The 26,174-nt window shown below is 35.5% G+C and overlaps 3 protein-coding genes and 1 long non-coding RNA gene across 5 annotated transcripts; 3 read left to right on the plus strand and 1 right to left on the minus strand.

Moving 5' to 3' along the window:
- Positions 1-1,303: 1,303 nt before the first annotated feature.
- LOC140841693 (uncharacterized) lies at positions 1,304-6,004 on the minus strand. Of its 2 annotated transcripts, XM_073209315.1 has the most exons (4): positions 5,756-6,004; positions 5,067-5,291; positions 3,265-3,403; positions 1,304-2,187 (listed from the first exon to the last, which is right to left on the minus strand). In XM_073209315.1, exons 3-4 carry the CDS (start codon positions 3,310-3,312, stop codon positions 1,321-1,323), a joined length of 915 nt encoding a protein of 304 aa, XP_073065416.1. In that variant the 5' UTR covers positions 3,313-3,403; positions 5,067-5,291; positions 5,756-6,004; the 3' UTR covers positions 1,304-1,320. The 2 variants fall into 2 exon arrangements, with proteins under 2 accessions (XP_073065416.1, XP_073065417.1); XM_073209316.1 differs by lacking the exon at positions 5,067-5,291.
- A 2,411-nt stretch (positions 6,005-8,415) lies between these two features.
- On the plus strand, positions 8,416-11,116 carry LOC140841694 (plant-specific TFIIB-related protein 1). Its single transcript, XM_073209317.1, has 3 exons — positions 8,416-9,071; positions 9,937-10,095; positions 10,192-11,116. The coding sequence occupies exons 1-3, from the start codon at positions 8,490-8,492 to the stop codon at positions 10,978-10,980; spliced, it is 1,530 nt and encodes a 509-aa protein (XP_073065418.1). The 5' UTR covers positions 8,416-8,489; the 3' UTR covers positions 10,981-11,116.
- A 346-nt stretch (positions 11,117-11,462) lies between these two features.
- On the plus strand, positions 11,463-16,353 carry LOC140841695 (proline-rich receptor-like protein kinase PERK15). Its single transcript, XM_073209318.1, has 9 exons — positions 11,463-11,599; positions 11,915-12,631; positions 12,843-13,382; positions 13,482-13,568; positions 14,093-14,163; positions 14,480-14,556; positions 14,826-14,973; positions 15,041-15,202; positions 15,935-16,353. The coding sequence occupies exons 2-9, from the start codon at positions 11,977-11,979 to the stop codon at positions 16,232-16,234; spliced, it is 2,040 nt and encodes a 679-aa protein (XP_073065419.1). The 5' UTR covers positions 11,463-11,599; positions 11,915-11,976; the 3' UTR covers positions 16,235-16,353.
- A 2,868-nt stretch (positions 16,354-19,221) lies between these two features.
- Positions 19,222-23,023, plus strand: LOC140841696 (uncharacterized). The gene is made up of 2 exons (XR_012120253.1): positions 19,222-19,486; positions 22,761-23,023. It is a non-coding gene; the product is annotated as an uncharacterized lncRNA (long non-coding RNA).
- Positions 23,024-26,174: the final 3,151 nt, after the last annotated feature.

The following is a 26,174-nucleotide window of genomic DNA, read 5'->3' on the forward strand; positions in this document are numbered from 1 at the left end:
CGATTGCCGCTTTACCAAAAGCTATAGCTGGTGGTAATGGTGAAACTCAAATCTTTTAAACCGCACAACAGCTCAAGCACCATGGTTCGATCACTCTACAATCAAAGACAATTATTGTACCCAACAAATAATAATAATAAAAAGAAGATTACTCACAAATCACAATCATCTGAGAGAGGAAAATGTAAACTTGAGGTTAAAAATATAATTAGTTGGTAAAATTGGATCAATAAATAAAGCCACAGGGACCCAAATGAATGATTTCTGGTTTATGTAAAGGGTGATTATATTTTATTTACTTGGATCTTTAACTTTTAAATCATTTCATTTGTTCCCCTCATGTGAAGCACTCATTTGATCTAAAGTGATCAAATCAAATTAAATCAAATCAAATAAAAATTATTCCAATTAATTAGGTTCCATTTCATGAATAAATTTTAGATATAAAAAATAAATTATTAAATTAATTTGTAATTATTAAAACATTTATCCAAATAAAAAAGTGCACATCCAATTATTAAGAAACAAGTAAAATGCTTTATCATGCATGATGAAGTTTGACTAAAGCTAAAGCATTTGTACGAAATATTTTCCTTTTTCCCCACCTAAAATTTAACGATAATTTTACATTTTATATATAAATGTTTAAAAAATATGAGTTTTAAAATAAGTCGTCCTTTATATTTTTGTTATTCTCACGTTTTACATAAATCATAATAGGGATCCTTGACATGCAATGTGAATTTGTATAATATATCTCATGAATTAAACTTTTAAATAAATATTTAAAAACTTAAGTAAAAAATTTCAGGCAAGAAAATGAGCATATCAAACACTTAATAATTATATTATACTTGTAGGACCGAACGCTTGTCGTATTAACAAAAACTATAGCTTGTGATTACGGTGTAATTCAAATTTTTTAAACTGTATAACAGCGCATACACTAAATTTCGATAGTTCTATCCACCCAAAAATATTGTTATTAGAAAAGAGTAAAAAAAATGAGTTCATAGAATGGTTCATACAAACCATGGCACTAGTGTTTGTTCTTGAATTTAACTCGTTAAAAAATTGATTGTATTTTATATAGGAAATTAGTATTTATTTACTTTTGTATTTAGTATAATATAACTATTTTTAAATTTTAGAGTGAAAAATTGCAAATTACGTAGCCACATAACCATTATATCACAACAAATTAATGATTCAACAAAAAAAAAATCAAGAAATGATTTTTTTAAAATTATTGTTTGAAGAACTAAAAATGGGATCAAAGTTTGGGGAGAAGAGTTAAATCATTCAAAAAACGTCGCAATCTTATTGATGCGGAGAGGAAGGAGTGAAAATGGTGTCCCAAATTTCACAAAAAGCCTGAACTATGATCCCATGATAATGCCTGGAATTCAACGACAAGAAACACTGCAGCAGCTGCTCTAAATCCTTATCCTCGAACATTTGCTTCTCCAAAATCATGTCCATCATCGAATTCTTGAAGTCTTCGTATGGGTCCTCTGATTTCTTCACCACAGCGAAGCTTTCCTTCACTTTTCCATCCACCGTGCATGGTATCAGTTTTTTCAGCATGGACAATCTCGCCGGAATCTCGCCGTCCGCTTCAGGAGGTGGTTTGGAGGTCCCCCGCCGCCGCATGGAGGCGACTGGTCTTCTTTTGTTGTTCCTGTGTTGAGAGGAGAAGGGTTGTGCACTTTCATTAGCAGGAGAAATGTTCATGGAATTGGAGGAGACCAAGGTTTCTGTTTCCTCTTCATCTCTTTCGTCTCCAGCGCCTTCGCTGCTGAACCAGCCGCTATCACCCGACGAGTAGCTGACGCGAAGCCTGCTGGGGACGTTCTTCTTCTTCTTAACGCGTCGTTTCCTTCTATCCGCCTCGAAGGGCGGCGGCGGAAAGTCCTGCACCATTTTCATTTCCCGCGGGCGAGGGGTTCTCTTCTCGCAGATCTTGTCCACAACGTGCCATTTACCCTCCTCCTTCCACTCGAAGTCTTGGGAAGAGGAAACGTGATGCTTCAAATAAGCACGGGGGATTTGGTGTTTGAGGTCGGGGTTTTGCGGGAGAGTGGAAGGCTCTTTCGAGCGGCAAGATTGCATGGTGGAGGCCACTGCGCTGCAGATTCGAAGCTTCAGGCATTTGGCCATTCTTGTTTCAGCACTTCCTTTCCTTCTCTGTGTGTTACAGTGTAACCACTAATTTAATTTATAGTGTAAGATAAGTTAATGAAAAGCTAGTAAATATTTAGATTCTAGTCCCTAAAGAAATAAATTTTGTGAATTTAACATGCGTTATCACTTTGATCATATTTAAATAACAAATATGAAACAAAAGAGAGATAATATTTTGATACATGCCCTTGTGAGATGTGATGGATTTAGCAAGAGACGGTCTCATGAATCTTTATTTGTGAGATGAGTCAACCCTATCGATATTCACGATAAAAAATAATAGTTTTAGTATAAAAAGTAATAATCTTTAATGGATGACTCAAATAAAGTATTTGTTTCACAAAATATAACACATGAAGCCGTCTCACATAATTTTTTTTTCATTTTGCAATGTGTTGTGAACTGTTTAATTAGGTTGAACTTAAGATAAGGATCACAACTTTTTGATCGTTAAAGCCTAAACTAAAGGAAGATCAAAGTCAATTGCAATTATAACACATACAAAGGGGAATCCAAGTGAACAACATTATTTATAAATGAATGAATGTGTCCCTTTTCCTATTCTCACTTTTTTGAGGAATGAATGGCTGAGATTTTAGTTTATATGTTTAAGTATTCATTCAAGAAATATTCTTTCTAAAGTATCATAAATAAACCAAAAACACCCTTGCATTGTATTTGCATTTAAGAAAATGGTTGAGAAATTTAACTTTAATCGACTCAAACCAAAAATCAGCGACCGAAGCATTTGATATTTTCACAAATAAATAACAACCAAACAAGTCTAGTGAATTTTAAAATAAAATTCAAATTCTTTGATATCCAAAACAAGAGCCAGAATGGGAAGAAAACAAATATTTCAGGAGCCACCAAATGCAAAATATTATTAAATCTTTGATCAAAAAGAATTTTCGAATGCTCATACTTGTCCACATAATTCTTTAAGTGGAATATTATTGCAACTGATTCCAGAAGGACTCGAGAAAAACAAACAAATGATTTTATCATGAATGAAAAGAGTTACAGGTTGTTTTTCTCTTCAAACAGTGTGGCAATTAATTGTGATTTCCTTGATGTCACCTTTCGAGTGAAGCAGAAGCATAATACTTTTTCCATGAGACTAAGCATGTCTCTGATCCTCCATGTTCTTCAACTCATAAATCACTCTGTTTTGAGTTCATTGCCTTGTTCTATCCTCTAGCTTCAAATCTCGGATGCCCTGAAACCATAAGAAAAAAAAGGTAGAATCCTGAGTACAAATTGCATAATCAGTTTTTGCACTTAGTTTCCTCACCTGTATAATTTTTAGCTTTACCAATGGCAGAGAATTAATAAAACATTATCAATCCTAAGGGGGGGCATCATAAAGCCGAAGCATAGTCGTGAAAAAGAAAAGTGGCGCTGAATTTCATTTTTTCAATCAACTGAATATACCATAGTGCGAGAAAATGCCATATTGAGCTAAAATGTTCATTTGTATTGAGGAAAAATACAATAAATAGAAAATTTTGCATGAGTAAAGTGAAGAGCTGTAAGCCAGTAAGTATGCAATCTAGGGAAATCAATCCATGATATCCAATAATTCCAGCCCATCGAAAGAAAGAAAATCGAACAATAAGAGCTGTTGAGGAATTATGAAAATTCAACAGACAAGGCCAATGAAAAATCAATGGGCTCTCGACTCACAGCTAAGAGACTCTATCAGCAGAAAGAAAGTTCACACACTACATAATTTGCCTCAAGCAAATCTCATTTTGCTCGACAACAGTTTCTCTTATTTGCAGGAAATAAGAGAATTTATGTGCTTATTCTTAACAGGACAGTAATTTGTGCAACGTGATATTTCATTGTCATTTGGAAAAACACACGGATCAGGACTCTAAGTTATACAAAGAATAAGAATTAAACAGACAGAATCTGAGCTGTAAACGCCAGTCTTCAAGAAGTTGCAAAGCTCTGCTGAAAGTAAATTAAGTTGTCGAAACACAGAAGTTTAAATTTCAATGGCTATGTATCTAAACGACGTCTTCTATACTGACCTTCCCCCCTTCCTTCTCAGAGAGCCAAATAACAAGCCTAGGGGCCAATCAACTACTGAAATATTAACTACAGCAACTTGCAACTGAGCAAATCTCATCACCAATCACATTCCCAAACTTTCTTACTTTTCTTTTTCTCTCTCAAAATCAAAATGGAAGAGAAAGTAATTGAAGAGTCATAGTTTCAATAATGATTTCTTGAATCATACATATAATCTCGCCCACGTTTCTTTTCATCCGCACTTTCTCTGTCCCTCTTGCCTCTTCCTTTTTCTACCCTGTTTCAGAGTTTTTTATACATCAAATCTCCTCTACCCTTTCCTCCTATTTATTTATATCATTTTCCATGATGACCTTGACTTTCACCAACCTTAAAAAATATATCATTGTCTACCAGTGCAATTTCTGTAAACATTTGGACCACAACATTTAATCCAGACAGAAAATACAATATTCTACCATTCTGTTCAAGGCTATACATATTTCTATATCTTTTTCTTCTATTTCTCATTTGAGCAATGCTTTTATCCTTGAATACATATTTAAACTTAATGATGGCAAAAAAGTTTAGGGATTTGATTTGCCCGCAAGATTTTCCCATTTGCAAAGTTGAAAACATATGAGTATATTTAATTTATCTTATCATATTAAATTACTAATACGGTATCACCAAAATGGAAAATGACCAAAGCTTTCCCCGAAAAACAAACCCATGTTAGACTAAACCAATTCAATTAAAACGGGGAGTACTAAGTCCAAAAGATGTCTAAAATTTGACAGGCTATCAATAAACGTCAACAAAATCCAGTTAGTGTTTTAGAATTAGGGAATTAAATATCAAACCGATCAGAGATGATGAAATGTGCACGTGTAGGAAGAATCTTGTTGTAGCGAATGGACATCCTAGCGATCTCTGTAATGGCAGCATCCCGAACCTCAGGCACCTCACTAGTCAAATCCTTGTAGGCAGCAACAAATGCATCCTTCCAAAAACTAGGCAATGCAACCCGCTTGCTGTTCATACACATCCCACATGTGCTTCACTAATTTTTCCCTCTCCTCCATATCCTAATTTAAAAATATAAAAGAAAACGAAAAAAAGAAAAAAGAAAAAAAAAGATCATCCATAGATCAAGACATGTTTTGTCCTTGTTTGATTATCTTGATTCAAAAGGTATTCAACTCTTCTGTTCCATCTATTTGGTTTTATGACAAATATCCAAAACAAATAAACAATATATCTCCTTCAGAATTGACATGCACTTCATGTGTGTGTGATGGAAAATCATGGAGTGTGTTTAGCACAGCTTATCAACCTGCTAGCTGAAGCCATACGGAGAAGAAAATTCCGAATTTACCATACACACGCACGACACGAAAAAAATCAATCCGATTGCATCTTAAGCTAAATTTATTTCAATTACTTCAAATGATCACAATCTTTATGATAAAATCCGAGAACCTTCTTCTACAATAATAGGCTCGGGAAAAAAAGCATGCATATATAATGCGCAAAAGCGAATAGAAATTACAAGGGCGTCGAGATCTTCAGCAGTGTGCGAGCGAAAATCGTCGGAGAACCGATCAATATTTCCAGCAGACCACCGGTGGTTGACTGTTACGTTAGCATTGACCAAAATGCCAGCGAGGCGCCCAGAATCTAAACCGGCCTCGACCAAAAACGATCGACGAATACGGCGAAATCTCCTTCCTTGGAATTCCCGAGGGCGACGATGATAGAACCGATGTTGATGGAGGCGTTAATACAGGTAGGGCATCATCATCCTTCATCCGATTCAAAAAAAAATAAAAAACTTAAGCTAAAAAGAGAAAAATTGATCGATCAAGTATGAATTCAAACTTGTTTTGGTTAAAAAATTAAACTTTTGGAAGCTTATTTCGAGTGGGATATTGCATGGGGGGAGTGAGATTTGGTGGGGAACGGAGGCGTAGAGTCACAACCACGGGTGGGTGGCAGTTGGTCGAATAATATGGGCCCCTTTGGCGATCAAGTTCAGAACCGGTAAACAGAAGATGTTGGGTTGTCCAAATTGCAGTTTGAGTTTTTGCACTTTTCATCCCCTAAGATATTAATTTGGGGCACTATTATACGTATTCGTATTCCTTAGTTAGTTATTACTTGAAACCAAAATTATTCAGTACATTTTGTGTCCAGTCACTAATTCGATCTCAAATATAACGTACAAAAACTTTCACAAAAATAAATAATAAATACACATGTAGTTAGGAAGACATAATGCAAGAATAACATAATAATAGAATCCAGATTAGAATTTCTATCATGCATCACTATTAACCATAAGAAAACAAGAGGTGTCTCACATGCTTCCCCACATTCAGCACTTTGACCCGCAGGAACCAAGAGGTAGCTCGCATGATAGACAGAACTGAACAACATCCACAATGAGACCCCGTCACGCAACACTTTGACCATATGAAAACAAGAGGTGGCTCACATGCATCCCATATACAGCACTTTGACTCGCAGAAACCAAGAGGTGGCTCACATGACATACATATCACCAGAACATAACCAAATATAGAATTCCAACAAATAAGGAACAATAAAGCATCCATAGGTCATAACAACAATATGTATCCAAGTTCATTATTCTGGAGCTTTTGTGATAATTTCAGAATAAAAATGTACGCACCTAAGATCTTTAGCTTAATTGTGGTAACTTAGACAAAAGTCTCGAGAAATATCAAAATCTATAAACCAAAGTTATTTTGATTACATAATAATCATCCTAACACATCCTAAAATAATATTTCTAGTATCTTTATTACCCAAACTATCATTTACTTAAAATTAAATGTTTCTAATTTATATTCCTTATTTCCAATGCACCGATTTCAATACAAACATTCTCTAAATTTTTGGTATTGCCCATTAGACTAGAACACATCTAATTTAAAGCCCAATAATTTGGTATTGCCCTCAACCAATTCAAGAAATTCCTACCATGCATCAAATTGTATCAGTAAATTGAATTACTAAAATATGAAAAGAAATGTATTATTCAAAATGGTTTGGTAACTCCAAACTATCACAATCATTCAATATAACATTTAACAACACGATAATTTGAGAGATATCGTGAAGCACTAGTAGTCAAACAAGATAGACGACAAATGAATTCTCTTAACTCTTCTCAAACGCAGCTTAAGGATTTTGGAGTTGGAATTTAGCGTATAGTTACAGTGGCGAAGGGTTTTATTTATAATTGATCTACTTATTTGGATAAAAAGCTAAATCCCAGCCCACTGAGGAATTCAATTGACCTAAAACATTAATGATAATATTTAAATAATCGTCTATATCACTAAATTTTATTTTACGAATACTTAGCTGTTAATTGGAGTGTTACATTGTGTTGGTGGTTTGGTTGAAAATTATGTTTAACAATATATTATCATAATATACATGCATATATGAACCTAAATTATTAGTTTTTGGTAAAAAAAAATATATAGCACAACCAAATATTCTATTTTTATTGAGAGAGAAAAAAACTATACAAAAGATTTTAAATAAAGATTTGAAATAATTTTATATTGAGGTGAATTTGAAATTCATCAACTCGAAAAATAAGTAGCTAGAGATTTAAAATTTATGGTCAAATGGATTTACCAAACAAGCCAAAAATAGAATGATTTGATATGTTTTCATTGTTTTGCATATTATCATGGAAAGCATATGTAGCTTTACTTAATCAACTCATCATGGTAATTTGTGCTCCCACATTGCTTGCTGAATTTCAAAACGCATGTCAGGCTACCCCTTCACCTATTAGAACTCTAGATTTTGAACTGCAGTCTAATCGATAAAACCACGACTCGGACAATTTAGGTACGATGTAGATGTACAATTTAACGATAAAAAAGTTGATTTGTGATATAGACGATTATTTCGAGATTGACAGAGACAACCATGACAAACAAAATCCATAATCCAAGATTGTATCAAAGGGTAAACTTACTGCTATTTTGCATGAACTCAACTTCTTTGATCAAAATGATATTTCGCCGTACAAAGTTAAGAAGTAAGGGATGTTATATAGTCACCAATTTGTCTATTTTTAAGCCATGTTTAGAAGTGCTTACAAATGTAATTTTAGGTTTTGAGAGGTGTTTGTTGCAATTTTTCGCCGTACAAAGTTAAGAAGTTTACCGAGCAACATCACCATTCACCTCGTTACCTCCAGTAAGCGTCAAACCGCACCCACTATCGCCGCAGCCGAAATGCGGTGCCCCTACTGCTCGTCTGAGCAAGGCCGCTGCGCCACCACATCCTCCGGCCGTAACATAACGGAGTGCACCTCCTGTGGGCGCGTGGTTGAGGAGCGGCAGACACTACCTCACCATCTTTTCCACATCCGAGCGCAAGATTCCCCTCTCTGCTTGGTCACCTCCGACCTCCCCCCCGTACCGACAGCCCCTCAAAATTCCGACGAAGACCCATTCGAGCCGACCGGGTTCATCACTGCCTTTTCAACTTGGTCCCTCGAGCCTTACCCTGTTTTCGCCAATTCTTCGCTCTCGTTCTCGGGGCACCTAGCGGAGCTGGAACGGGTCCTGGAAACTACGTCTTCTACGGCAAACCCTTCAGGGCCATCGGTGGTTGTGGACAATTTAAGGGCGTACCTGCAGATTATTGATGTGGCGTCGATTTTAGGGCTGGATTGTGATATTACAGATCACGCGTTTCAGTTGTTCAGGGATTGTTCTTCTGCCACTTGCTTGAGGAATCGTAGTGTCGAGGCTCTTGCTACTGCTGCTTTGGTGCAGGCCATCAGAGAAGCTCAAGAACCCAGGACTCTCCAGGTATGTATGCAATTTTTTTGAGTGAAAAAGATTTTATTTTTAGGCTCGATTCTTGGAGATTGTGCGCAAACTGGGCTTGTGTATGTTGTTTAGTTGCCACGTTTATGGAAATGTGGATAACTGACGTGAGAAAATTTCATCCCTTTTAGTTGTAAATTTTGGATGGATGACTGCGGGAGCAGCGGCCAATGGGTCCTCGAACTGTAAGGCGAACCATACTAGTAATGTTTCCGAAAAAAAGTGTACAAATATTTGCCTCCAAATTGTGTTTTAGAAGCTACGGAGTATAGAGTATACCAACATTTACATGTTTGGAAGGCTTCCACGCAGTGGTTGTTTGGTGATCTTTGAAGATGGTAGGTGACATCTGTGGTTAATTGAACAGTGAGTTAATAGTGCAGGGAGCAAATTTATTTAATGGATTCTCTGTTAAGTGAATGTTTGTGACAAGAGCAAGATACTTTGCTATTTGGATCCCCTGGTTGACGGGGTTGTTGTTTACATTGAATTGCTCTGTCTTTTTATCACATTTTTCCTTTCTTTTGGAATCGGTGAGAGGAGGTGGAATTGCGATGGTCTATGCTTTTTTTTGCTCTTATTAATGTTTATTGCTTTGACCGTTGTTGAGTAACTTGAGCAATGTGTTATGATTTTGCTAGATTTTCGAATCAACTGTAGAATCATCCTCGTAAATGCATTTGTTTTCTCACTTATAGCTTATTAGGCAATTTTTCAATTGCTTGTTCTTTCTTGATTTGTTTGTGATTCTCTTTTTCTGTCTCAACTTTACTAATTTGCATATGATTTGATCATTTTTGGGGGTTTTCCTTTCTATCACGTGATTTTCTTCATTTTTTGTTTTCAGGAAATATCCGTTGCTGCAAATTTACCCCAAAAGGAGATAGGAAAGTACATCAAAATTCTTGGAGAAGCTCTTCAACTTAGCCAGCCAATCAATAGCAACTCCATATCTGTGCACATGCCACGGTTTTGCACACTTCTCCAACTCAACAAATCTGCTCAGGTATTTGCCAATGGCCTTTCATGGTAATAGATGTTCTCGAAACTCAATAAACTTGTAACACTTATGTCTGTAATTTTTGGCGACGATTGATCAAAGGAGCTGGCAACACACATAGGCGAAGTTGTTATAAACAAATGCTTCTGCACCCGAAGAAACCCCATCAGCATCTCTGCAGCTGCCATTTATTTGGCCTGCCAGTTAGAAGACAAACGCAAAACACAGGCCGAAATCTGTAAAGTGACTGGCCTAACAGAAGTAACTCTGCGCAAAGTGTACAAGGAGCTATTGGAAAATTGGGATGACCTTCTTCCATCAAATTATAACCCAGTCGTCCCTCCAGAGAAAGCGTTTCCAACTGCTTCTATTTCTGCCGGCCGCTCGTCCTCCTCCAAAGCCGATATAGTCGAAGCGGTTTTGTTAGACAAGGACAAGCATGCAAAACCAATTGAAATCTCGAGTGCATCCCATCAAAACAAAGGTAAAGAAAATGCCGAGAAGGATAATTTCCACAAGGCTTATAACTCTGCAATTCTTGGAACACCATCCTTCTGGAAACCACAGGTTCCGAGTGCCAATGCTTCCGTCCACAAACCCCCAGACACGAAGCAAACCTCGACCCAGAATATGGAGATCGATTTACAGTACAAGACGAGGGAGGAAAAAAGGGTCGATACAGATGCAAAGTCTGCTTCTTCTAGTTCCATGAGACCGGTTCAATTTCCTACTCCCCCTTCTCGAGGTACCGGCGTCTTGCCTTGGCCGTTTCGCCCTCCTGTGACGTCATCAGGTTCTCCATCTGTTCAATTTGTGCAACCAACGAAGATATCCCCTGGCGTGGTAGATAAACAACCTATGCCACCTAATCTAAATGAAAAGTTCAGCTAATGTAGTTATTCGAAGATCGAAGCAATACTTTTTCACGTTTGTATGTTACGGTCTTTGTGGAATTGTTTAAATTGTTAATATTTTGTAATTATTATGTTTTCCTTTGTCATAATGAATGCTTCCCCAGTCTTTGGGTGTCATGCCCGGGCCCGCGATTGATTGACTGTACGATGAGTCTATGTAGCAACTACTTCGTATTCGTTCTCATTTTACAAAAATGAGTAACCCAAGTTATTACAGAATTTATTGTAAGTCATTATAAATTTATTTTAAATATTTTATTTTTAAGATGTAGGACAAGGATATCACATTATGTACCGGCACCTATGGCAAGAGTTAGTCTATCCTCATTTTTGGAGCGCCGTAATCCCAGTTGCTTGACAATTTTTGTTTAAAAAAATTATTCATAACTTTATAAAATTCCTAATTATCATTTAATATTCTTTTCCGGTAAATGTGATACGAGAGGCTAAATGATTTTAGGCCTGTGAGAGTGTCCTTGTTTGTAGGAGGTCAAAGGTCGAGATTCTCCTCTTCGTCATAACCTGAAAAAACACAATTCAATAATGTTCCTCTCCTTCTCTCTTACATTTGAGGAACATTCAACTGCTGCATTCTGGTATGCCTATTCTCTCTTATGCATGAAAGTGATTTGTGTAATATTTAATATATACTATTAAAAAAAATTTAACCTGTGTTTATTTCGTGAGTGTCGTCTATTCAACATTAAATAATTTTTTAAATTTAAGGTGCAATTCATAACAAATATATCAGGGTGGAAAGAATCATATTTTAGGTTTTTTTGGGTTAAAAAAAGGATCATTTCTTTGGTGTAATGCTGTGTGAATTTAAAAATTTTGCATATGTGATATTTTTTTGGTTGAGGATGGATATAATATTCATGTGCATTGCATTACATTGCCTTGATGAGCAGTCGTCGGGTGAATTTCCCGGCGGTGAAACCGAAGCCAATCTTCGCCGGAAAGTTATTTTCATATGGCTTCATCTCCTGATACTGCTCCACCAAGCGATATGCCCGGAGAATCTCCGCCAGCTCCTCCCGCAGATACTTCGCCACCCTCTCCACCCGAGCAGCAGGAATCTCCACCGGCCCCTCCAACGTCACCGCCGGCACCTCCAACGTCACCTCCGGATCCGCCGGAGCAGCCAGCTTCCTCCCCTCCTCCTCCAGACTCCCCCACACCCGGAGACGACCCTTCTTCATCCCCACTACCTTCCACACCCGCAGAACCTCAAAGCCCGCCAGCACCTCAAGATCCAGCTACACAGCATCCTCCATCATCGTCGTCGGCGCCATCTCCGCCCGCTTCATCGAACAATAACCTCACGCCTCCTCCTTCTGGCGGCGGTATTCCAACACCTAACTTCTCTCCAACAGGTGGGTCACAAACACCATCTGCTTTGGCTCCTCCATCTCCTCAGCGGCCATCAAACGGGAATCCGGATTCATCGTCTGGGACAGGTGCTTCGTCTTCGCCGCCATCTGATTCGACAGAGAGTATAGCGGTCTTTGCAGGTGCAGTTGTTGGAGGAATATTGATTCTTGCCATTTTGATTATCTTCCTGGTATGTGCGAAGAGGAGGAGGAAGAACTTGCCGTATTATAAAGATCATGGGCGTCCAACTAAAGGTATGCAAATATAAGACATTGCATTTTCAACGGTTCTTCATTTATCGTTCCACTTGATTTAAGCAAACCTTTTAAACTGCAAATGAGAGATTGGAGAAAACATAGTTTTGATGGATGATGATTTTATATTTTAATATATTCCTGAAAGAAAATGCCTAAGAATGAATTTTAGAATTTAAGTTTGTCTCATGCAAAATGCTTTTGGTTCAAGGCGGAGATCAATATTACAATGGCGGCAACACAAACTGGCACAACCCCCAGAACAAGGATCACATCGTCAAGCTTCCTCCACCACCCGGCGTCATGGGCGGCTGGGGCACAACTCCTCCCCCGCCCCATGCAAACCTAAGCAACGAGTTCAGTCCTCCTGGCTACAACAATTCAGAGCAACATCCCATTTCCCTGCCACCTGCATCTCCAAACGTGTATGGCAATATGGGACCCAGAAGCGGGTTCAGTTACGAAGAGCTCGCAGCTGCAACAGGTGGGTTTTCTCCTTCCAATTTGTTAGGCCAAGGCGGGTTCGGTTTCGTGCACAAAGGAGTCTTACCCGACGGGAGGGAGGTTGCCGTGAAAAGTCTGAAGGCCGGCAGCGGGCAAGGCGAACGCGAGTTCCAAGCTGAGGTTGATATTATCAGCCGAGTTCATCACCGGCACCTCGTGTCTCTGGTTGGATATTGCATTGCTGGAGAGCAGCGGATGCTGGTTTACGAGTTCGTGCCAAACAAGACCTTAGAATTCCATCTTCATGGTGCTGTATTCTAAATTTTCTGCTATGTTTAGAATCTTGAAAGTGTTTTATATCTGTGCTAAGATTATTGATGGTGAAAATGTGAGTTTCTTTTTGCAGCAAAGGGTCAGCCAGTTATGGACTGGGCGACTAGGCTTCGGATTGCGGTGGGATCGGCCAAGGGGCTTGCTTACCTGCATGAAGATTGTAAGAATTCTTGGCTTGTTAATTATATCTTACTTTTTCAGTGTAAATTGTATACATTTGAGACCACAACTTTATTAACACTTTTCTTGATAATATATTAACTCAAATTAAGGAAAAATTTTATGATTTTTTACGATTTTGATTTTTACGTTGTCAAATTTCAATCTTAATTAGTACCTATTAACTTTGTTTTTCGGAAAATTTTATTCCTCTTTCCGAAGTGGTATTGATGTATATTATTGCAAAGCTCATATGTGTAGTGTCACATTGAGAATTTTCATAAAAATAACTAAAATTGTGAAAAATCGGAATACAGATAGCTAAGATATATTCCCTTAATCATCGGGGCAAAAGCAAGAATACATGGGCTATAAAAATAATATTTCACACATAATTAATGCATTAGTTACTCTTATTAAACCAATTAAAATGAAATAATCCAAAATATAGTTGCAATTTATAGCAACACATTTTTGGTATTTGAGTATTAGTTTATCTGAATCTTATTGCGTAATTGCATGCAGGCCACCCGCGAATCATCCATCGCGACATCAAGACGGCAAATATACTTCTTGACTTCAACTTTGAGGCCATGGTACGTATCCCTGAAATCAATGGCGGAGCCAAGAACTTGGTTCTATCCAAACTAGAATTTTAAACTCTAAAATCTTTCAATATTTTAAATGGATCTACCCGAGCTAATATCGTATTAATCCAAAATTATACTAAATTTACATATATTTTTTAAAAAAAATTTTGGACCACCCGAGCTCAAGCCCAGGTATCATTGACTGTGGATCCAGCCGTGCCTGAAATCTTCAAAATATCTTCCAAGAATCATCTCTTTTTATGAAGGTATACATATGATTACCAATATTAATTTTGTTTCCTACTATATACATATAATATAGGTGGCTGATTTCGGATTGGCAAAACTCTCTAGTGAAAATTACACTCACGTCTCTACACGTGTCATGGGAACTTTCGGGTATGAATATTTTCATTTGCATTAATTCTTAATTATTTATAGATATATTTCTTATATTTAGTGAGTTTTGTTAGCCAATTAATATATTGACATAATGTATGCGATCAAAACATGATGGTTGGTTATCTGCATTTTAAAATATTTGAATTTTATTGTTATCGTCAGATATTTTGATCTACGTAAATTATAAAGAATCATACAATAAGGACGGTGAAATATTTAAGTTTGCTTGAGTTCTTATAAAAGAAATATTTGTGTGTATACCGCAGGTATCTGGCTCCGGAGTATGCATCGAGCGGAAAGCTAACGGAGAAGTCGGATGTCTTCTCCTTCGGAGTGATGCTATTGGAGCTGATAACGGGGCGGAAACCGGTAGACCATACCAATAAAACCATGGAAGACAGCTTAGTCGACTGGGTACGTACACTAGTTGCTTCCAACTATATAATTTTAACATTCGTTGAATTTACATGCATGCATGCAGGCGAGACCACTTCTGTCAAAAGCATCGGAAGAAGGGAAATACGATGGTTTAGTGGATCCACGCCTCCAAGAAAACTATGTTCCCCATGAGATGGCTCGCATGGTTTCTTGCGCAGCTGCTTCCATTCGCCATTCTGCCAGAAGACGCCCTAAGATGAGCCAGGTATGTTGTAAATAATGCCAATATTCTTATTGATCTTCTATGCCAAGAATATAAATTTTGTCGTGCAACTCGCATAATTTTGTTTTTCTCCAAACACGACTTGTCAAAGTTTAATTTTAGTACAATAAACGAAAAAGTGTTTCATGTCAGCAATATTTGATGCGAGTTAAGAAAAAGGAACTAAAAGTGAGGAGAAAGTTAATGGAACATAAAATGATCACTCGATAAACAATTCCCATAGACTTTCTCGTTAGGGGTGGGTACGGTACGATATACCGTACCGAACTACGGTACCATATACCGTATCGAAAATATCGGTATGGAATTTTTCCATAATAACGATACCGGAAATTCGGTATACCGCACATTCGGTATACCGAATTTTCGGTATGAAAAAAGTTCATACCGGTACCGTACCGACACCGAAAATTGTCGGTATATCGAAAAATTGTCGGTATACCGAAAATGTGTTTTCGGTATACGGACAATTTTTCGTTATACTGAACTTAAATTTAAAAAGTAATAATAAAAAAAATTATTTTCGGTATTTCGGTAAAAAAATATTCCATACCGATACCGATACCGAAAATTTCGTACCGTACCGAAAATTTCGGTATACCGATTTTTCGGCAAGTTCGGTATTTTTTTCGTTATGGTTTTTCGGCATTTCGGTATTTCGGTATTTTTTCTCACCCCTATTTCTCGTGACTATAATAAATTATGTATTGATAGATTGTACGTGCTTTGGATGGTAATTCGCTGCTGGAGGACTTGAATGAAGGCGTGAAACCTGGACAAAGCGCTGCTTTTAACACGAGAGGCAATATCGACACCTACGACACTGGTGCATACAATGCCGACATGATGAAATTCAGGAAGATGGTGATGACGAGCCAGGATATCAACAGCAGCGAATGTGGAGCCACGAGTGAGTACGGGCTGAACCCATCGTCATCCAGCAGCAGCAGCAGCAGCGACTCGCGAGAATCCGGAGATGTTACTACACCTGATCCCAAGGGATCAAAACCATAGAAATTTCTTCACTTGATCTCATTTTGCTAAATCTCATATATCTAGCACAAGTTACCTTTAGGAATAATCAATATTCGAGGATATATATGTAGTTGCTACATACATGAAAAAAATTTCGGTCATTTACTAATTTGCCTGATATACATATATATATGCACACATTACAACTACATGGGCATATATAAAATTTGGGATTCGGGTTCTTTGAATGTAAGTAATGGGGAAAATTTAATTTTTTTTCCCACTAATTTACACTTTTTTCCATTTTTGATCAATTTAACAACGAATTTACATTTTTAGGCTTGTAACTTGTAAATTTTTTCATTTTTGATCATGTTAAGACAAATGTATATTTTTAGTCCTGTAACTTACATGTTTATCTCAATTTTTGTTATGTTAACTGTTCATTTGCAATTGCATACATGTTTTTTTTCTTATTTTTGGTAATCTTTTTAACCGGATTTCCTCGATCCCTTCTACATAATATTAAAAAAAAATCACGACACGTGTGGAAGTTTTCTCTCGAAAATCCATGTCAACATTCACGTCCGCAAAAAAAGAGACCAAAATTAAAAAAAAAAAATTGCAAGTTACAAGACTAAAAATGTAAATTCACCTTAACATGACTAAAAATGATTTAAAAAAAATCGAGTTACATGACTAAAAATGTAAATTCATTGTTAACAACACCAAACATTAGAAAAGTGCAAATTACAAGACCAAATATGTAAATTTCATGATTTATTTATGAGACTAATTCGGTGGAAATTGAATAGGACAAGTATTTTGAAAAGTGGAATAATACAAATAATATTTTTTAGCACAATATGTTAATAATATAACACCTTGGTAGCATAGTAAGTACCATTATACATTAAAATGTCAGACGTAGTCATGAAGTTGCAAAGCTATGACTTTATGATCTTATTGCATACTATGTTTGTGCCAGACTACGATTATCAAGTACCCTGAGACTAAAATACAAATTACTTGTGTTTGGAAATAATATTTGCAACCAAGACATTGTTTTACCGGAGTCGATGTCTTAATACTCGAGCATAACATCGATGATATATTCCACGTCTAGATTTTTAAGATATTATGTATTAATTTTTTAATATTCAATGTTTTATATTTGTAACAGTTATCCTGTATCATTCAAACTTCCTGAATCATCTCATTGATCAGACACTTGAATCTCACCTGAGAGAGAAATCAAAATATTGTAATAACCTCTTTATTTTCCTATTAATACATAAGTGTTATACAAAAATTTCCCTATCTTAACCATGGAAGATTTTACCCTATCTTGTGGGACACTGTCCCTATGAGAAGATCAAAGGCTCAGTTTTAACCACACGTATGTGAGGTTCACCAATTTCTTTACAATCAATGGTCCAGATCCTGTGGGGCACTGCCCCCACAGGTAGCATCGACACTTAACCATAGTTGTCCACAGCACATAAAGGCTGAAGCATCCGACGAAAAACAAACTTTTTAAAATTAAAAAAAAAAAGATTAAAATAGAGGAAAACTTAACATCATGTTGCCTCTAGTACCCTTTGGCCTCACATAAGTTTGATATTTGGAAGATGAAGATGATTTCGACATTTGATATATAATGTTTGATTTTTTTTAAAAAAAAAAATTGGTTTTATTTTCTTGTTAAACATTGTCCAAGTGAATATATATTTCATCATTAGTCAAGCTGGACTCTTCCGCACCTTAAAAATTATTTTCAACAGTCTAGCTAGCTTAGCTACATCTAGTCGGTCAATAAACATGTTTTTAACAGCTAATAATTGTTAAGGCCAACTCAGTTTTAAAGAAAATTTTTAAAGAATTTTTTCACTCATTCATGAACTTTATCTTCGATCCCTAGTATACTTTAATGTGTCCTACGCTTTTAATTACTAAGATCTCTAACTGTTAACTGCTTTACATTTTTATCGCCAGATAGCTATGATTTGTTTGATAATTTTCTTGATATCGTTTATTTTTTATTGTTCAAGCCTCGGATCTCTCAAAAAAGTGAATATGAAGTTAGTCTAGGTGCAGCCAGATGATTGTAATTTGCAGAATTTGGTTGTAAAAACTAAATTTCGATAAGTTACATGACTAAACTCAAAACAAATCAACTTGACTAAAACTCAAAACATGTCAACTTGAACTAAAATCTCGATTTTTCTCTTGTTGACACCTCCTATTGGACCAAAAGGTTGGATATAATGGACTATTTTTTTTTTTTTTTTAGAAAAGGGTTTTCAAATCCGTGGGATTGATGGCAATGTTCCTGTTTCTTACTGCTACCAAATGAGTGCCAATCTGGCTTTACCTTCATTTCATGGGTTCATGCATTTCTTTTCTACCAGTGATCAAGGACTTTTTTTGGTTGACACCTCGTATCTTTTTTGAAATTTTTTCCTTTTTTGTCCTTATATTTGTCTGTTTCTCCAAATTTAGAATTGAAGATTCAATTTTTTTCAAAAATTATATTCATAACTAAAAAAATAATGTTATATTTGCATTACGATGGATGCTTCTAACTTTTTAACCCGTGCTAGTGGCAAAACAAACTCGATAGCCCGGCCGTCAATGGTAAACCTAAACTATTCTGTTCAAGAAGCTACGTGAGTGACATACGAGAGTATTTATGTCAAATTAATATTATTCGATAGATCTAGTGATTTGGAAAAACAAAAAAAAAAATCTAGGGTAACATATGAAAATTAAATTGTGATAAGTAACATAATTAAAATATGAAATATGATAGATAAAAACTTGTGTGAGACGGTCTTACGAGTCGTTTATTGTGAGATGGATCTCTTATTTGGGTCATTAATAAAAAAATATTACTTTTTATTAAGAGTTTTTATTGTGAATATCAGTAGTGTTGACTTGTTTCACATATAAAGATTCGTGAGACTGTCTTACAATATAATATATATAATTTTACGTGGAGACAAAATAATATATAAAAACATAGATATAGACGCGGAAAGTCAAATATAGCACCCGGCCGCGAAATGCTCGGGGAGAACTAGGATTGCCCCACGCACTCGTTTATTGTTGGAAAACTCTGAATAAAACAAGATTGATAGGAAATCGATCTGAAACTTAGGAATTTGGAGGGAGAAATCCAATGATAACTCGATCGAAATTGGTGGAGCAGCTCAGAGATTACCAGATCCGATCGCAGCACAAGTGCCCCGCTCTTACTGTATTCTCTCCCACTCCTTCCCTCTCTACCTGGTAAGCCACGCTTATTCGACTCTCTATCTCAATCTGGTTCGTAATTGAGATCATTGACGAGGATTTTGATGTCGTGACATGATTTTTTGAGTTTCCTTGATCAGTGACTTTTTTTAACAGATTCGGTGTGATTTGGTGTTACTTTGGGTTAGAATTGCCTGTGATGTGTTACATGATTGATAGCATGAAATGTGTAAGCACACTTGTTTAAATTTTGTTCCGTGTAGCGTGTACTGTAATCCTATTTTAGTGGAGTACTTGAGTTTACTGCTAATCATTTCTCCAGATTATTGGTTCTAAAAATAACATATTTCTTGTGTTTGTGCTTTTGCTGTGTGGTTCTAATGAAAGGGAGATAATGTTATTGGTTAGACAATTCTCTATTGCTCAGCAGCTTAAATAAAATGTGGCTGATTTTGTTCAGTCGAAACGAAGTCTAGAAGAATGAAATGTAGGATCTGGAGCAAACTATGCTGTTTATTTTCTCCGGGTGTTGAAGTTTTCTTGGGTTGAATCTTTAATTGATCTAACTTGATCAGTTTTTTAACCAAAAACAGTTGCTAAGGTGCAGTAGCTACTTTACTTGAACAAGGGATCATTCCTTGTGATTTGAGCCCTTTTCCTCTAGAATGTCCGCCAATAAACCAACATTCCCTTGCAATTTCCCATACCTTTTTTGAGTTTTTCATTAATACTTGTCACTCCTGAATCCCGAAGCATGTTAACGGCTGTGTTTTCAAAAATTCAGAAAGAAATTTACAAGAATATTAAGCCTGAAATATCAAAATCAATCTATTTTCCTAAACAAATGTTATAAACTTCTTATTCCAAACAGCAGCAACAGACACGCGTCTCTTGTCTGAAACTTAACATTCCCAATGTTCCTTCATTCCGATATCAGTCTCCCTTCAACTCAATCGCAGTCTCATTTGGGAGTGGTATAAAGGGTGAGTGATAGGAATCTCTTCTCGGTATGAACAGTTAGAATAAAGTGTAGTTTTAAGCATAAAACATAAACTTCAACGACAATTCCAGACGTAAAACATACATTGAAAAACAGAAACAATTGTAATCTGTCAAAATGATTTATTTGTTTTAAAAAACTAAGGTTTTTCGTGGCTAAGTTCCTTATAACTAACCTATCTAGGAAGGAGATTGGAACAATGATTCATCCATCGTATCAGCTCTAAATAACAGAACAATACTTTACCACCACGTCATAATAGAATAAGATTATTATATCTCACCATATTAGGGTTATAATCTAGCAAAGTTCGGAATACAATTTCCAAACATTTGGTATAAAATTATTGTGCTACTTAATTTCTTTTCAGATTTAACTTTGTAATTTTAAAAGAATAAATATGCTTTCCCGGATAATATATGTGTGTGTGTATAAATAATAAATAAATGATTTTAACAAATAAAAGAAATCTGTAACACTTACCGATGTAGCTAATGTAACTTCGAAGTGATTGAATACAATTAGTGTGTGTCATGTGAGTATCCAATTTTTCTTCATCCAAAGTGCCTTGCCGGAAATCACTTGTGTTTCCTGGAAATGGTGTCTTAGCAAAAAAATGGTGCCAGAACTTATATAGTTATATGGTACGCAGTGAATGTTTGTAAAGCTTTTTAAGCTTCAAAACTAGACTTTGCTGGGGAATTTCTACGAGTGAAATTTAACCTCCATTTACTCCCCATTATTTCGATGTTAAAGGAATGCATAAATACCTTAGATAATGGCTGATAAATACTGTCATTATTCTCCAATTAGGTCTCATTACAGGACCTTCAACTTCCTTAAATTGGTAGGGAAGTTACAGGGCCTCAGGTTGGTGTGCTTCATATAGGGGCTTCTAGTCACTGGTTTTCACAATATTAAATTCCTTCTGCCCGCCACTAAACTCTTGATATTCTGCGTATGTACCACTATCTTATTTGAACATTTGCGGCATCTTGTGGATTCTGGTTTCCATTCAAAATTTGGGCTATAGGCATTATACATAAATTTGTTAATTCAAGGCAATACTGGAACAACACAACAGCAACTAGTGTAGCTGATATAGCTCAACTTTGGCGTGGGTTCTCGTGCACTATCTTGGATTGTATTAGAATGTACTTCTAAACTTGATGGTTTGCATAGACGTAGGTAAAAAATTTTGATATATTCAAGGAAGTTAGTCATTTTTTACTTCAACATTTAATCCAGTGAAATATATCATATAACAATGAAAAGCGAATGCATGGCACGCTAATCAAGTAATCATCCAGGCAAGTGGCACAACCAAAGAATCTAGTACTAGTATTTTGGACATCTTTGGTATCGAATTTATGCAAGTGTATACATAAAAAGGGGATGATCGCTTTCTATGCAATGATCGAGATGGTTCACAAAAAGATAATTTTTGCTTATTCAACCTTAGCCTTCCATGTGCTGCTTGACGCCTGTGACCTTTGAATGAAATGGCAGGTATTTTTGGTGTGTTTATGATGGTCTGTATCAACAACTCCTTTTCTTCTCCTGAAATAAATCTTGACTGAGAATTGTTTTGTCGATGCCTTTTGTATGGGCCTGTACCTTCGCTCTATGGATTTGTCAAAGAATTTTAATGGTTGGAGATAAGATTAGTATTGGGTTTTAGCTAAGTGATTTCATACAAAGAGCTGAGCTTTAACTTATATCATATCTTCTTCAGGCAACCCAACAGGCTGAAGACAGAGAAGTTATTTCGTAGCATGTGTATCAAATCTTTGGTTTGCACTTACAAAGTCAATACTTGATTCATGCATGACTGTCTCATCCTTTCTGGATGCTCATTTATTCTTCACTTTTCTCATATTTAGAAGTTGACCGTGAAGATCTAACTTATTTCTCTGCGTTAATTTTAAAAAAATACTTATTTATTTGCAGAGTATTATAGATAAAAATTTGATCATTTTTCTGTTGATTAACTGTAACAAAACTCTTAATAGATACATTTTCCAAAGTATCTGACAATTAGTAGATTGTCTTAAAATGTCTCATCTTTGGTTCTTGTAATGAGTTGTTTATAAGGAGGTCACTTACGGACAAAGTAATAAAAAAATAACAGAATGAGGATGTTGATATGGGAAATATGAGAATGCTGAAGCAGTTAGGATTCTTTCCTTTAGATTTCAACTAAGTCAAAAATCGGTTGAAATATTACACATGCCAAGTTCTGCTATTTATTGCTCTAGATCCAATAACTTTTCAATGTCTTTTATTCATATCAGATTTTACTTCATTCAGGTTTGATGTTGCAGTGGCTATTTTTTGGGCCTTTCTCTTCACTGTGCTTCTAGTATCATCATATGTTACCCTTTACTTAAAACATTACTGGATGTCGTTCGGCATTATGTTCCTTGCAATTCTTATTCCATATATCCTAAGAATTTCACGGCAGTCAATTGCAAGAAAAAGGGACAGAAGATTGTTACTGCCTTTATCTATGTGAACCTCTCGTCATCAACAATTCCCAGATAATTGGCACATATTTACCCATATTAACAAGGGGTTCTTGATTACATGCTGAAAACTCAAAGTTGCAACTCAGTAAGGTGAACATGCCAGCCTTACTCAAGAAAATGGTACTATTCTTTTTTTGCCTTTCCGTGACTCAACAATATACCGCAGTTTCAGGATCCTTTTCACAATTAATATCCCAACAACAAATTGATGATCATTAGAGCAAATCCGCGAGTTTTTGGCCCTCAATGTTGAATTATTTGAAATTATACTTTTCAGTCTGAAAAATCACATGTATCCTGTGAAATTCGACATTTTGTATGTAGTTAAGAGAACACTCCAAGTTCTAGCCAAGTAGAGTCAAGATTCTTTTTTTCTCCTAGATAACACCAGCAAGATTGAGCCAACATCTAATTCTTCTTTGTTGCATTGCCTTATTCTTCTTCTACCTATACGGTGTTACTGAAATTATACGTCTGTACCCTACATGGTCCAGCGGTGTTTGAATGATCAAGAGGTTTGGTCCCTACATGGTTCCAGCGGTGTTTGAATGATGAAGAGGTTTGGTCCGGTACACAGTCATTTTTGGGTTTAATGGGGAGGTGAAGTTTAAACTTAACACATAATTGTGAAGTGTAACCAGTGAAACTTTAATTTAAAACTACTTAAAACAGAGAAGCTAGATCTCTAGTTGACTTCGACTAGTTTGGGACAAATGCATGTATAAAATTATGGATAGATACAATGGACATGGGGTTTATTATTTGAATACAACTTGGTAAAAGAAAGCAATAACTCTTTTGTCCTGTCTTTCTGATTGGGATATAAAGTAGTATCATGATGTCTCATATGATATTTAAATTTTTGCAACGGGTACCAATCTTTTTCTTTTATTTTTTCGAGTCTCAAGTCTATAGCTCTATTTGTGTGAAACTACTCTTTTGCTTTCTAAGTTGCATGTTCAAGAATTTTGCCAAGTTGGGTTATTTAACTTCTTACATGAGGTATAAAACCTCGAAAATAGCTCACTAATACATGAAAAAACCGAGTGAAAACTCATATTTTCATCAAGTGATATAGAATATCGGAAAGTATTTGTTTGAATGTGTTCGCTCCTTTAGCAATTGTTGTGTTAAAAAGCCAAAATCAGTGGCCAGTTAAAACTCCACTGAGTTTAAACTAAGTGAATGCCATCACATCATTAAGACAACATAGTTGGAGGCTAAATCTTTTGATTAAAGTTAAACCACAATTAATGGTTGTCTTTGTTTCATCTCAAGTCACCACCCCCGATATGTGACACGCACAGGAACACACAGCTGAAAGCAAGTCCCATCGCCAGCCCAAAATGCTCCATGTTCTCTATAATATCTTTTCGGAGTCCCTCAAAAAGCAAATTTCTTTTGTTCATGGTACTTTATCGAAAGGGATAATGCTATACTAATGCAAAAGAAACAAAATTTCGAAGTGCCACGAAAACCACCCAAACTGTGAACGTCGAATAGAAAATTTTCAATATTATGTATTTCATTTATCATACGATCAATCACGTTTTTAGTAGGGGATAGTCAGCACAATGACACAAGAGGATTCATTTAGTCGATCCCACTTGATGAGATAAAGAATCGATTGTTTTTTTTTTTCTCATGCGAGAGGGAGCTCCATATTCTTGATCAACTCTAACTATCCAACCTCTCAAGAGGAAATGGGCTTCCGTCAGTTTCGACAAACTGAGTTTCCAAGGCATATAAAATCCATGATATGATATTTATTTACTTTTCTGTTTAAGTGAAATATGGAAAGTTGCATTTGGATCGAAGGATTTCAAATATATTTTTTGTAGTTTATAAAAGCAAAATCATAAACTTTAAATTCATCACTTTCATGTTCATAACGTTTTATGTCAATTATGATAGATTTAAAATTCACTCAGTAATTGAGGTATTTGAAGTCTATTCTATTTTGTGTAACTAATGTATAAATAAGTGATATATGGATTTAAGATTACATATATCGTTTCATCGTTAAACATAAAACTATAATAGAAATTCATGGATTTCAAATTCATCCATCTAAATGCAATTTAAGAAACTGTCACCGGCTATGAGTTTTAAGTAATTTAATCAAGAAAAGGTGATATATGTAAAAATGTGTTAAAAATATATATTTGAAAAATAATTATAAATATTATGATTGTATTTTGGAAAACTAAAAATAATTATCGGGTTTGATTTTTGTATTCTTGTTTAAAATTTTCCATATGGATATTCTAACTTGGCACCTTGGACATTGATCTTTCATTGATCTGTCGGCTAATGTGAACAAAAATTGACTAGTAATAACATGACTACTCGATCCATCACCAAATTGTAACACACAATTTGATGCAATCAGCTCTTGAGATATATATATATATATATATATATATATATATATATATATATATATATATATATATATATATATATATATATATATATATATATATATATATATATATATATATATATATATATATATATATATATATATATATATATATATTGAATATCGATGGGGTTGATCCGTATCACAGATAAAAATTCGTGAGAATATCTTTCAAGAGACCTACTCTATATGAATTAGAGCAGATGACTCATAATGATCATAAGATTGTAAAATATAATCCAATCATATCTAACTAACTTTGAATGATGATGCATTTAGGATTAAAATAAGCTGTTGCTTTAGAATCTTGCTAAATTGTAAATACTCTCCAAGTATCTTAATTAATCAAATGGTCAATAATAATGATGCCAAAATCCCATGTCATTTTCTTCTCAATCACAAACAAACAAAGAACTTGCATTGATTGGGGAAGTTTAGGTTCAAAGATTTTGTTCAGGTACATGGAGCTGAGTCTCCTTCCTAACTCAATTGTGCCATATATTGATTAATATATAGTATCTCCATCTTGACAAGTCAAAGTAGAACTACTTTGTTTGGTCATGCATCCTCTTGTCTCTATTTGGATGTGACAAATGGTACAAAAAGATAAAGAATATATCATTTTGATCTTATTTTTAGGAGTCTTGTTTTGAATTTAACAATGGATATAAGAATATGAATGCATTTATTTTGTCATTTGGTTTTGATAATTGAGAAATGTTTATTTTAACAAGTTTGTTGATGTGTCATTTTATTGCTTTAACAAATATA

Source organism: Primulina eburnea, chromosome 9 (assembly GCF_022965805.1).
Source record: "Primulina eburnea isolate SZY01 chromosome 9, ASM2296580v1, whole genome shotgun sequence".
Taxonomy (NCBI): Eukaryota; Viridiplantae; Streptophyta; class Magnoliopsida; order Lamiales; family Gesneriaceae; genus Primulina; species Primulina eburnea.